Source organism: Photinus pyralis, unplaced genomic scaffold (assembly GCF_008802855.1).
Source record: "Photinus pyralis isolate 1611_PpyrPB1 unplaced genomic scaffold, Ppyr1.3 Ppyr1.4_LG7, whole genome shotgun sequence".
Lineage (NCBI taxonomy): Eukaryota > Metazoa > Arthropoda > Insecta > Coleoptera > Lampyridae > Photinus > Photinus pyralis.
This window is the reverse complement of record NW_022170738.1, coordinates 18836262-18849532: the sequence shown is the minus strand read 5'-3', so window position 1 is coordinate 18849532 and position 13271 is coordinate 18836262. Positions and strand designations below refer to the sequence as shown.

Genomic DNA, 13271 nt, shown 5'->3' with positions numbered 1-13271 from the left:
ATGGGAGGTAGGTAGGTACCTGCATTGTATAAAATATGAGTAAACAAAGCTACCTGTCACAATTACTTAATTATAGTTCATAATTGAAGTAATGCCGGGTATTATATTGTTCCCAATGAAAGTGAGGGAATGGGTATATCGATATCGCTAACGATAGTTGTAAGTGGCTAAATGCTGGAGCTAAACAATCAGTTGGGAATGTGGTCACCTACATTTCATCATGGACCTACGTATTCCAAGAATGTGGAGACTAATTTTAAATTCACTTTGCACTAAAAAACAAACAAAGTTCTAGTAATTTGCACTTTCATTTGCATTCGCTCGGTGGTCAGGGTCTGCATTACATTCCACGCCCTATTAAGAGCATGTGACAACATTTGCTAGGTGAAGCTCTTTGTGTCTTAAGACCAAGGTACCGGAAATAACATTATTTTCAGTTTATTGACACATATTTTATGCAATTTACTGAACAATGAGAGTGAAGCGCGCCTAAATTACCGTCGTAGGTCACGCCAAAATAAGATGTCATCCACGAACTATGTACCTGTAATAGCAATTCGGGACCCAACCCACCCCATAAAATTTATAATGGTTGGATAACAGGTAATGAAGGAAAGAATTTCACATTAAACGAATTAATCAAGAGCTTACGTTCACGCCGGCAACAAATATTTAGAAAGAGATATTCATTTTAGGGGGAATTTACTTGAATCACGACTGTTACTAAAATCGATAAAGTTCAGTTTCGTTTGCCTCGCTTTATATAAGTAAAACCTACACCGCCCTAATGTATTTTTACACCTGGTTTCAACAGGATGCTTGATGCAGTTCGGTTTCGGTGCCTTTTGGTTCTTATACTTCATTTTGTTTGTCATTTTCAAAGGATACGGGTTTAGTTTGTTTCGTGATTTTAATTTTTAAAGCGCGTGATTTCATTATCGGCGATAGAGGTGAGTCTCTTTAAATGCTAAAAAATGGTTCGATAGTTCGGCATTGATTTTTCAAGCCTTTTTAGTGACACAGGCCAAAAACTAAGCATTGTTTCTATTTAACATAGAGCAAGAATCTAGATTTAAAAGAAATTGAATTGCAAATATAACTATATATGATAACTAAAGCAGTGGCGTAACAAAGCAGATGTACGACTGAATTAATTAATGACCGACAGTTCTTAATTCTTCAATTAGCTTTATTACTTTAGGCAGATACATACATCTTTGTTTAATCGGTTTTAATTGATATTACGCGCCGTCTCTGTTATTATTCTATTTCGTTTTTATCTCGAAAAAGAATTAATTATTGTAGCTCGCTGAGTTAGATCTAAGTCGATGTTTGCATTGTTTTGAATACAATTAACCACGCATGGTGGAATACAAAACTTTAAATTGTAGAAAGTGTTCCATTTGTAACTGCGTAAAATAATTTGATGTGCGTCATTGTAATGCCTAATTTTTGTACAGTGGGCGATTTTTGAATGTTGCCTCCATTGTGCGCGAATGATTCTCGAAGGCGAAGACCATTCTTTAGTGAAATTAATTTGCCAGAAGATTGGAAAATTGGTAAGCACTTTTCTCGCATACCATTAGTCATACCATGCCATATATCATTAGGTATCGTGTTTCACTCTTTGCACTAAACCTTTTTGAGGCAATGAGCCTACTTAGGCAGTATATAATGAAAACAACATCGTATTCAATATTTCTATACTTAAATAGACACAGAACAAGGTAAGTGAGTAATTGGCGAATAGAGGGGATCGAGAAGAGTAACCACCATCAATCACTCTTTCTAAATAAACCAATTGTCTCCATGGGCACAGATAAAATACTCAATTTTAGCTGTGCCTAGGACACGCAGTTGTAAATATATCTACCTACTCCAAATAACTCATGGCATACGGAAATCTGGAAACGTCAATTTTGTTCCTGTAGCTAGCGCAACTTACGTTGAAATTTATAATCATTTCAGGTTTGAGACTGCTTATTGTAAAAAAAAAACAATCTGAGACATTAGGTACATCATGATTCATGAAGGTAAAATGAGCCTTTAGGTATCGCTCTGTTGCTCTCTAAGAAGTCCAGTAGATTTTTGAAATTCCGAACTTTTTTTTATACCTTTTATTATACAGGAAATTCATAAATATATGATGTAAATACAGAAGGGACTAATTTTTTTAGCTTATTTTATGACTTAAAAGGTCATGCAAACATAGGTCCGCAAACGGTTCGTTACCGATCTACAGGGGGTTTACATTTTCTCTTTATACCCCCTGCAGTTTTTGTTTTTAAGATATTTCCCTCAAGTTTGAAATAAAAGTTACGCTAAAGGGCATTTGCCGTGTTAATGGTAGTGAGAATCTACAGGGTGTTGCTTTTTCAGGGAGCATGTTCTATTTTCTACCCTGGACTTTTTTCGGTGCGCCACTGCGGTAGATTGTGAAACAAGAATTTAATTTTCTGATTCGTTTAGAAACATTTAGTCTCGTAATTTTTAATGTCTGTGACTGTTATCGAGAAAAAAATACAAATAATCAGTTTTCGCTAGTTAGCTAAATGAAAGTATAATTTTTAAAACGGTCCAGTAGGCTCTGGTTTTATTTGGATAGTCTCTTGTTCTTATTAGTTTTTACAGTTTACATTTGAAATTGTATCTTGTGTTTGCTTATGTTTATAAATTAAACCTTTACATTGTAAAGTGTACTGTTTAACTATAACACCCTGTAGATAGAAACATTGACGGACATATGTTTAGTTATAAAACAAGTGAATGAATTAGACTCTTCCGTATTTACATCATATTTAGGAACACCCTGTATATTATATATTAAATAAGTATGGAACTTTTATATCTAAGCTCGTTTGGTAAACTTGGCGAGGTTATTCGTATTTATTTTTGTTTTTTTCGAATTTTGGTAACGAATAGGTATCTATAGAAAAAAACGGTTTGCGATTTTTACAATATGACTTCAATGCATCGTTATTGTTGTTGACCTGCATTAAAAATAAGAAATGCAGCCAAAGCCACGGCCAATTCACTTTTACTCCTTTTGATTAAAAGTACCTCGCTATTTGCATGAAAACTGGGAAAGTTTTTATGAACTGTTGCCTTCGCTCTCCAAAAAGTATTTAACTTTTTAAAGGCACTTTCAAGGGCACTTTGCAGATGGTAATCTGAATATTTGGCACGGAACGAGAAGGATTGCCTTTCTAGCAATTTTCTTTATTATAAGTGAGCTAATAGAGACTAAGTTATTTAAAGTTTGTTCTTGAAAGAAGTGGCAAATATTGCCGAGCAAGGGTGAATTGCACCTGACGGATAAACCACCTCACCTAGCAAAAATGTTTACACCAAAATTTTATAGTTAAGTGTAAAAGAATTTCAGAATTCCGTAAAAATTCCATCGAACTTCCCAAACATTTCTAAAACTGGAAAAGAATTTGGATTGAATTTCAGTGACTTTCAGAAATAATTCCAATCCGACCCTACAATCCGGTTCTAGCTCTGATTTTCTTTAACAGACGCACAAAAACACAATCACCAACTGATGATGCTTCTGAGTTGTCGTCTCTTTTACTCACATTAAATTAGTCCCCCTCCCCCCAATTAAAAATAAAATGTGAAATAAAATAAATTGTGCTGATCCAATTTTAATTTGTGCTGATTTTGAAAATCCGTTTTCCTCGAATTGAAACTACCTAGACTAGGCTAGTACAAGAGAGATATTCGATCATGCCAAACTGCGATCAATCACTGTCTGGTTTCGGGTACCAAAATCCACCAAAATGTGAAATGCGCGTGAACGGGACGTCAAAAATCGGCACCGACAAAGGGAATGTGATTGCCCCCGACAAGATCATACTGATGGTGGAGTCAAAACTTCAAACGCGAATTGATAGTGAACGGAACGTCGAAAGTAGGTACCGACAAAGGGAATGTGGTAGCCACCGACCAGATCTTAAGGACAGTGGAGTCAAAACTTCAAACGCGATTGCGTGTAAAGGGGACATCGGAAGCGGGTACCGTCAAAGGGAATCTGGTAGCCCCCGACAACATCTTACTGATGGTAACTGCTCTAACTGAACATAAATAATCTGATCTACAGGACCTTTTGTTCTCCCTTGTATACTGAGCTCCACAGTAAGTGCGAAGGTGAGACGTCCGTGTAATAAGTTTTATCTTCCGCTTTCCTCTGCCACCCGGAGTATCTGTCTCTTGATGATTTGATGGTGACTATGTCAAATCTTCCGTTCACAAATCGGGTGGAGGATTACTAACGTCTTCTTGGTGAATATGTAAATCGTGCGCAACCTGGCAAAGCTTTATAGGCAGATGATTTTCAGCGAGAAATGCTGATTTTGCATTGCGAATGTCGCTCTTATATGGATCCGGTTGTATTAAGATAACAACGTTGCACGCATTAAAGATAATATGACAACCCATATAAAAAATATTCGCGCGTTTTGGAGGAGTTTTCTCATCCGGCCGGAGCACTGGTATCAGGGAGTAGGAAGATGCGTACTAACTACGTATTAAATTGTAAAGCAATAGCGTGTGGTCGGTACGATGTCAGAACGAGACAGGAAACTTCGTCTCACTTTAGCGTGTGGTGTCTTACGGTGTTTTCTTATACAAATCATGATCGCGCACATGAGATGAAAACCATTACTGTATGGTAATACACAACTAGATGCAAACATACCCAGGATCGCTTTCCATTGTATTGCAAAGATCACACCGTAGATTTAAGCTACTCAGGGACGTGAGCTCATAATATTTTGTAGAATTGATTTTGTTTTTGTATTAACCTTTAGTTGTATAATGCCGGCCCGTGTAGTGCAGTTGAGTTGAAGCTCGGCTGCGGTACTAAAAGGGTCCCTGGTTCGAATCCGCTTTCGGGTATGCATATTTGTAAATGTATAGTGGGTTAGGTTGGTAGAGCAGCCTTGGCCTCTCAAAAATAAAACCCAAATAAATAAATCATAGCTCACAATCGAAGTCAAGTTTTTATTTCCATTTACAGAAAACCCAAAATTCGTAACAAACCAGGCAAGCTTTTCTAAATTAACAAAAAAGGTGCACCCATTTACCATAAAAAAGTTGGTAGGTATTCGTATGTCAGTTACTGCGTTAGGTTGCATTGCTACATAGCCGTAAGGTCGGGTGTTCGAACCTGGGTTGAGGTGAATTTTTCATTTGTGGCAGAGATCGGAATTACCTTATAGTTTCGAGCATTCGGCTACTCTGAATTAGGTTTTCCTGTAGTTTTCCTAATTCGTAAGGTAAATCCCGGAGTAGTATAGAACAACTTAAGACTTTCTGCAGGAGTATCTCTAAAAAGCATTATGCGGGTCACTCTGTAATTGGACGAAAGCTTGTTGAGGGCCCAGAACAAGAGAGGGACAATAAATAAATAAACTGCCGTCTTGAATTTCATTTTGTTATAATTTTTGATTTTGTCTCATCAAAATGAGAACCTTTCATATTAAACTTCGACGAACGTTTTCATTTTTTTTAAATCATTTTTATTCGGGCCCTATCGTCAAGTTTTCTAAACAGAATTCTAACATTACAAAACTTATGTAACCAATCTGTATCTATACATGCACTAATAAGTAGACCCTGTACAGAACAACTGCGCACATTGAAGAATGCACTAAAAATACATGATCAAACACTTTTTTTTAACTTTGTGTCATTATCCGTCAAAATATCGTTAGTTATAAACAAAAGGAGGGTATAGCGTAAATTTTGCGTATAGCCCCTCACCTTCGAAGCACTTCGTTCATTGTTTCATTAACATCATATCATAATCAACCCCACTTGCCTAAAAATGAAAACGGTACCTAACTAATCATATCATAATTACCTACCAATAATTATTTAACAGTCTATTTTGTTTCAGATCCATAGCAAAAACAATGTAAACATGAATTTGCCAACTAGAAATGGAGTAAATCCACCAACCACCACAACACAAAATCTACCTCTTCCTCCACCTCCAACAAAAATGAGGCACATGCTTCCTACAATAAGCTCTCTTAAGAATTTTCTTCCCGCCCTCACATTTCTTGTCGCCTTTGCTACTGTAATGACCGTCCTTGTTATACACATGAACAATACGGGTAAGAACATGTGCCTGCATCTCGGTAGATAAATTAGCACAACCGTTTGCAGCAACTCGCCATCATCAATTTCTGGTGAACATGAGTAGAGACAACGAATTCTTAGGGGTCGCACAAGATAATCCCGAACTCATAACTTACATACGAGAAGTTCACCTAAGCCCAGCAGTGGAACCACACCACAAGCCATTAGAAACATTAGGTCCTTTCCCTACAGAGGACACGGCTTACATAATAAAACTGCTTAACAACAAGGTAAGTAAAGTATTCATTTAGATCGCATTCTTTAATTCAATAATGTTACAGAAAGAGGGAATTTTTGTGGAGGCGGGCGCGTATAGTGATGGTAAGGTTTCAAAAACGGAATATCTAGAAAAACGAATGTCATGGCACGGGTTGCTCATTCAGCCAGAACCGACTCATTATTTTAAATTGAAGAGGCATAATCGGGGACGCTCGCTAGCCATCCACGCATGTCTTAGTTCTACTCCATATCCAAAGGAGGTAGGTTCTTCTTTATTTTACTTAATTGCGCCAAACTTATAAAATTGTGCACATTTGAAAGGCAAATTCTACAACCTTTATTATAGTTAATTGAAGTAAAGTTTTGTTTGTTAAACGCAAACATTTGCATGAAATTTAAAGGTGTTGCGTTTTTCTATGCTCCTGTATGTGATATTTCTCTGCGTTTTTGTGAAAATTAATGGAGCGGTTTCTCCATTATTTTAGACTACCTACCACTTTTCCCCTAACAAGGTAAGTTACCTATGTTCCATGCGCCATTTTTTTGAAATGAGGCTGTGTGCTATACAGTGTCTATCAACTGTAGCTGTAGATGAGTAGTAGATCAGATGAAAGATGAATAGAGCAGAGCAGAGTGGTACCACCACAGACTTTTGTGCAGTTTGAACATTAAAGGGGCGCAAAATAAACGTATATATTTCTCATTTTTTTAACCCTTCTATACCAAATTTGTTACATATTGTTGCGTGTGTAAGTGATAGGTATTTTTTGTGGACTGTATATGAATGTAATTGCTTGCTATGCTTTTGTATAAGAGGGAGGTTGTAATATTGACACTGATGTGATGATTAACGTGTTTATTGATTAAAAATACAAATAAAGTAAATTGATTCTAAATCTTGATTTGGTGATCAATACGGCACATGTACTAGAAATTGGAAACTGCGAAAGTAATATAAGTGAAAGCGCTTACTGGCTGTTGTTCTGAAATCTTCCAAAGCGATGGCGACCGAGAAGGGAAATTTTTGCATTGCCCTTTTCGATAGCGATAACGAGGATTTCTGGCTGGTTAATTAAACGACAAAGGCGATGGTTGGCGAGGAAAGCTTTCGCAGCGAAGTTCGACGAAAATGGCATGCCCATTATTTATGGTTGTAGGTACGACAACGCGACGTCTTGTATTCTTGTTCGATTGTTGTTCGACGAATACGCAAATTGCATCGCACAGAGGGACAGGCAAAATAGTTATACCTACGTGCTAACAATAATTTCTTTGCAGGAACTTTCAACTTTTAAAGGAACGAATTCTGATTTAGGGATGCAACACATATTTAACTGTTATAATAACAACTGAAAAATGGTCACCCAAATGGCTGCCAAGGACAAAAAGAGTACGACTGAGAATGTCCTTGACATTTGATTAATAAATCCAAAATCAAAGTAATTTGTGAAGTGCACAGAATGTAACTCATCTTTGGTGCAAAGAAATTGTTTGTGAGGAATTGGGCGGAAAATTACATAGTCGAACGAAAAAATTAGTGGAATTCACTGAATTGCAACGCATATATCGCACATTGATGATGATGAAACTGAAGTTCTTGTTAGCAGGATCTCACCCCTGGGATAGGTACAGGAAATTCAAGTCTACAGTTGGGAGTCGAGGTCAGTCCTGGCATTAGGTGTCGTAACGACAAAATTAATGGAAATCCCTGAAATGCGAATATCGCACATAGATTTTAAACTGAAGTTCTTGTTAGCGACATCTCGTCCCTGGGATAGGTACAAAATTCAAGCCTACAGTTGAGAGTCGAGGTCAGTCCTTGCATTAGGTGTTGTAACTGGATGTGGTTACAGTTTTTAGCCACAAAAGAAAAGCACACGTTATGACTCAATCAAGAAATTATACAGTTCACAAATGAATAATTTTTATTATAGGTACTAATAAGCTACGAACCATCGCTCAATGATCTTTCAGACTGAAAGTCCAGGTGCATGCTGAACTACTTTCCAATTGCGAAAATAATAGAGAAATAGGAACTGAAAAGTGGTAAAGCATTGTAACATCAGATAAATGATTATTTGTCGATATAAATGTGGATTTTTGGTCATTTTTTTTTCGTTCGCATAATTCTGATGTGCTGTGTGTATCTCAATTAGGTACTTGATGTTTTAGATTATAGGTATAGGTACCTTAAACGAGCTTCCCAATTCAATTACAAAATCCATTACTAACTCTGCTATCTTTCCAGATTACTTTCCACCAAGAAGATCGCGATGGAGTAAAAATCAATCAAATCCATACAAACACAGTAGAGGATCCAGATTGGTTCAACACACGGGTCAAATGTTTTCCCTTCTATTCGCTTCTACTGGCGATGAACATAAGTTCGGTTGATTTATTCATTCTAGAGTCGGGCGGTACAGAGCTACAAGTTTTACAAACTATACCATTCGACCGGGTGTCAATCGATATAATTAATGTACAAATACAGGCAAACGATTCTGAAAAGGACACAATTAAGAAGTTTTTGATATCGAAAAATTACACATTCACGCAAAGCTTTAACAGCAATCACGTATTTAGACTGAAACATTCTCAAGTTTAGAGTAAATTAAGATTTAGTTTACAAGTCACTCGTTAAGCTATGAACCGTTACGTACGAAAGACATGAAAGAAGACTGATTACTGCTGTCTGATTATCACTAGTGTTATGTATTTTTTAAAAACACACTCACTCAGTGCTTAAAATGCGGTTAGCATTTAAAAGTTACTAGCTTTATGAAATGTGCCTACATTTGAATATTATACCTAAGTACCTACCTACCCGTTACCACTTGTACGCACACATTTATCTTACTAGGTTACTAGAATGCATTTAATAATTCATCACATTCCGTATGAAAGCAATAACTCTGTTAATATCATTTTTGTTTACCAGATTTGTGATATTTTATGCTTTTGAAATTTTTGGAATAGGTAATTTTTATGCTACATACCTAATAGAAGGTAATTTTTTTATTCAATTTCACACCTTTTTGTGAAATTCGTACTTACCTAGAGACCTACCTATAAGTAGTTTCGTAAGTGATTTATTATGTTAAGATAAATTTTAAAAATATAGACTGTTTCGGCATTTATTTAACGTTCCTAATTTGGCTAGTATAATCTACCATCTTTAATTTCAAAACGTGACCTCAATAATTTTTCAGTTGTAATGGTCGTAGAAATAACGTGAGAACTGCACATGTGGAAAAAAATTGCAAATAATACTTAACAACTGAATTGTTTTCTAGATCCAATTATTTTTATGAACTCTGATAAATTCATCAAATGGTTAGATAAATATGTTTCAAAAGTCTCCTCAGTGGTGTAGTGGGGTCGGTACTCAGTTCAGGCAAAATTATTCCAAGAGCCTATATACAAGGTGTTACATGACCGCATGTAAAAAAAAATCGGCGATAGAGGGGATCAGAACAAGCACTTTTCCCAAATAAACCGAGGATCCAATGTGTTTGGTTTGGGAGCTACCCGCAAAGAAGTGGTGAACTTTCGATTTCTTATTTAATTTTTTTCTCGGCAACCATAAGAGTTACAAAGACGGATGGCGCGTCTTTAGGTTTTCAGGTATGCCCTATCCGATTTTGAAAAAAAAATTCAAAATTCCTACCACGAAAGGGCGCGCGAAAAAAATTCTGATTTCAACGGCATTTAGTATCTGGGGTTTTTTTTTACATGAAAATGACGAATTAGTTTTTGAAAATTCGAAAAAAAAGTTCCACTGCAATTCTTGGCCGGACAACGAAAATGGAGAGAATTCCACGAAATTTGTTGCGTACATACTTGATGAGTTAAGGTCTAAGAAACAAAATTGTCAAACAGTTTTTTTAAATAACTTTTTAAACAAAAGTTATCCTTTGAAGATTGGGCATTTGGGTTGCAAAGTGTCCCCCGCCTACTAGTGAGTGATCTTATTTCGCATGTAGTTAATTGAAACCCTTGGAATAAAAGACTATATTATTTGCAACATTTTCATGAGAAATTAGATCACTCACTAGTAGGCGGGGGACACTTTGTAACCTGAAGGTCCAATTTTCAAATGCGTATACTTCACTTTTGTTTAAATTAAGTACCGCCTACAGTAGAATCCAAGAATCGGTTCTTATGGCCGTTTGCACTGACGAATTTAAGCCAAGCTTAGCTTAAAATCCATGGCAACGATTATTGAGACTACGACGTAGGGCGAGAATCCCTGTGCCGTGTGCGTAAAGAATTTGGGTCATTTACGGTTGTGTAAATCCTTTTTAGTAAGGAATCGCCTGCAATCAGTATTTAACAACTGTCAAAAAAATATTTGTAGAGTTCAATATTAGGTAAGTACCTATGATTTAATATAATATATAATTATGTACAAAAATATAGGATTTGAAAAAACAATGTAATCAGGAAAAGGTAGGCAAAAAATGACGTTAAGATATACAGGGTGTTGCATTTAAAAAATACCAACTTTGGATCAAATCCCAAAAACGGTGGTCCAAGGGTTTTTTTATTACGCCACTGGATTGTACGCAAAAATATCTAAACTATATAGGCAGGTTGTTTTGTATCTTACATGGGTACTCAGGTATGATAACATCCCAAAAAGTCAAATCATTGAAGATAGTTATAAATTCAATGGTCAAACTGTTCGTTTTCTTGTCTTATTTCATCGGATCGGTCATTGATTTTTGATCGCATTGTATATGCTCGAATCACCCTGGGATCCATAGTGTAATGTGTGTTGCCTATAATAAATGCTATGCAGATGCTATCACAGATTTGAGTGTTTAAATCTGTGATGTAATTACATTCATTGCTAATGTGTGAATAATTGACGGACCTGTGGTAAAAGAAACCGGTCCCAGGAAAAATTCACATGATTAGGTGGAGGTAATTACCAAAGTAAAGATAAAAATAAAATGTAAAGCAACTCCACACTACCTTTAAAATGCCAATTGTCTTTATGTTTTAATGTCATACAAATGTTTTTGTTTTCACAATACCTTTAATACTACCTACTTACCAGTTCTAATTCGATATAGGTACACCTTTTGATTCAGCCTATAGATTTCACGAGGTCAAATCTTCAGGCTGGGAACATCATTGACAATTTAGATAAATTGTAGTGTTTTTATATATGAAAAAGTTTTCAGGTGGTTCTTCAGGTATAATTTTTTTATTTGTCTTATAATCACAATTAGTAAATTTATAATCATTAAAATCCTTAGGTAGGTATGTAATTCAAGGGGTGATTTTTGAAGTAGGTACATAGTATATTTCTCCTAGTATTAATTATTTGTGGCAATATGACAATAATCAGCACATTTAAAGTCCTTAGACACTTTATGTTTTAAAAGATGTTTTTTAAAGTAGTATTTATTATTTGTGCCAAAATCACAATCATCACATTTAAAATCCTTAGAACCTTTATGCTTTAAAAGATGCTGTTTGAAAATGCGTTTATCATTTGCCCCATAATTACAATCACTACATTTAAAGTCTTTAGAAACTTTATGTGTTAAGAGATGTGTTTTTAAGTAATATTTATTACTTGTACCATAATCGCAAGTAGCACATTTAAAATCCTTCGAAACTTTATGTGTTAAGAGATGTGTTTTTAAGTAATATTTATTACTTGTACCATAATCGCAAGTAGCACATTTAAAATCCTTCGAAACTTTATGTGTTAAGAGATGTGTTTTTAAGTAATATTTATTACTTGTACCATAATCGCAAGTAGCACATTTAAAATCCTTCGAAACTTTATGTTTCAAGAGTTGTGTTTTATTATTTGTCCCATAATCACAATCAGAACATTTAAAATCCTTTGAAACTTTATGTTTTAAAAGATGTTGTTTGAAGTTGCGTTTCTCATTGGTCCCATAATCACAATAAGCACATTTAAAGTCCTTAAAAACTTTATGTTTTAAAAGATGTTGTTTTAAGTAGTATTTGTTATTTGTGCCAAAATCACAATCAGCACATTTCAAGTCCTTAGAAACTTTATGTTTTAAAAGATGTCTTTTTAAGTCGTATTTAGCATTTGTCTCATAATCGCAAGTAGCACATTTAAAATCCTTCGAAATTTTATGCTTCAAAAGATGTTTTTTTAAGTAGTATTTAGTATTTGTCGCATAATCACAAGTAGCACATTTAAAATCCTTCAAAATTGTATGTTTTAAAAGATGTTGTTTGAAAAGGTATTTATTATTTGTCGCATAATCACAATCAACACATGTAAATGCCTTCGAAACTTTATGTTTTAAAAGATGTTGTTTGAAATGGCGCTTATAATTTGTGCCATAAGCACAATCGGCACATTTAAAGTCCTTAGAAACTTTATGTTTTAACAGATGTCTTTTTAAGTAGTATTTATTACTTGTCTCATAATGGCAAGTAGCACATTTAAAATCTTTCGAAACTTTATGTTTTAAAAGATGTTGTTTGAAGAAGAAGTGTTTATTATTTGTCCCATAATCGCAAGTAGCACATTTAAAAAATTTGTCCTTAGAAACTTTATGTTTTAAAAGATGTGTTAAGTTCCATTTATCATTTGTCCCATAATCACAATCAGCATATTTAAAATCTTTTGACACTGATTTACACTCAGTTAACAGGTGAAAGTCAAAGTGTTGCTGTACTTCTTCCTTGACTTCTTCATTATCTATAAATTTATAACATGGTGTACTACTGATGGTAATTTCCTCCTTTATTGTAAAAGCTTCGTTGGTCACCAAAATATTTCCCTGAAGAGAGTAATGGGAATCTTCTTCTTGTTTTGGTTCAGTTTTAATGATTGGTGTACCATCATCTCTGTCCATACCTAAGAACAATAATGTTATCAAGAAATATGTTACTCTAATACTTTA

At 35.1% G+C, this 13271-nt stretch overlaps 1 protein-coding gene across 2 annotated transcripts; it reads left to right on the top strand.

The window, feature by feature from the left end:
- The first annotated feature begins 745 nt into the window (after positions 1-745).
- Positions 746-9450, top strand: LOC116177022 (protein Star). 2 transcript variants are annotated; one of them, XM_031495876.1, is made up of 6 exons: positions 746-950; positions 1461-1559; positions 5903-6122; positions 6175-6377; positions 6429-6626; positions 8615-9450. In XM_031495876.1, the coding sequence occupies exons 2-6, from the start codon at positions 1497-1499 to the stop codon at positions 8969-8971; spliced, it is 1041 nt and encodes a 346-aa protein (XP_031351736.1). In that variant the 5' UTR covers positions 746-950; positions 1461-1496; the 3' UTR covers positions 8972-9450. The 2 variants fall into 2 exon arrangements, with proteins under 2 accessions (XP_031351736.1, XP_031351737.1); XM_031495877.1 differs by lacking the exon at positions 1461-1559 and having other exon boundaries at positions 748-950.
- Positions 9451-13271: the final 3821 nt, after the last annotated feature.

Excerpts from the sequence above, each read along its gene's own strand:
- LOC116177022 (XM_031495876.1), top strand. The coding sequence starts at position 1,497 with ATGATTCTCGAAGGCGAAGACCATTCTTTAGTGAAATTAATTTGCCAG. Across the intron at positions 1,560-5,902 it reads GCCAGAAGATTGGAAAATTG|ATCCATAGCAAAAACAATGT; the intron begins GTAAGCACTTTT and ends ATTTTGTTTCAG. Across the intron at positions 6,378-6,428 it reads TAAAACTGCTTAACAACAAG|AAAGAGGGAATTTTTGTGGA; the intron begins GTAAGTAAAGTA and ends ATAATGTTACAG.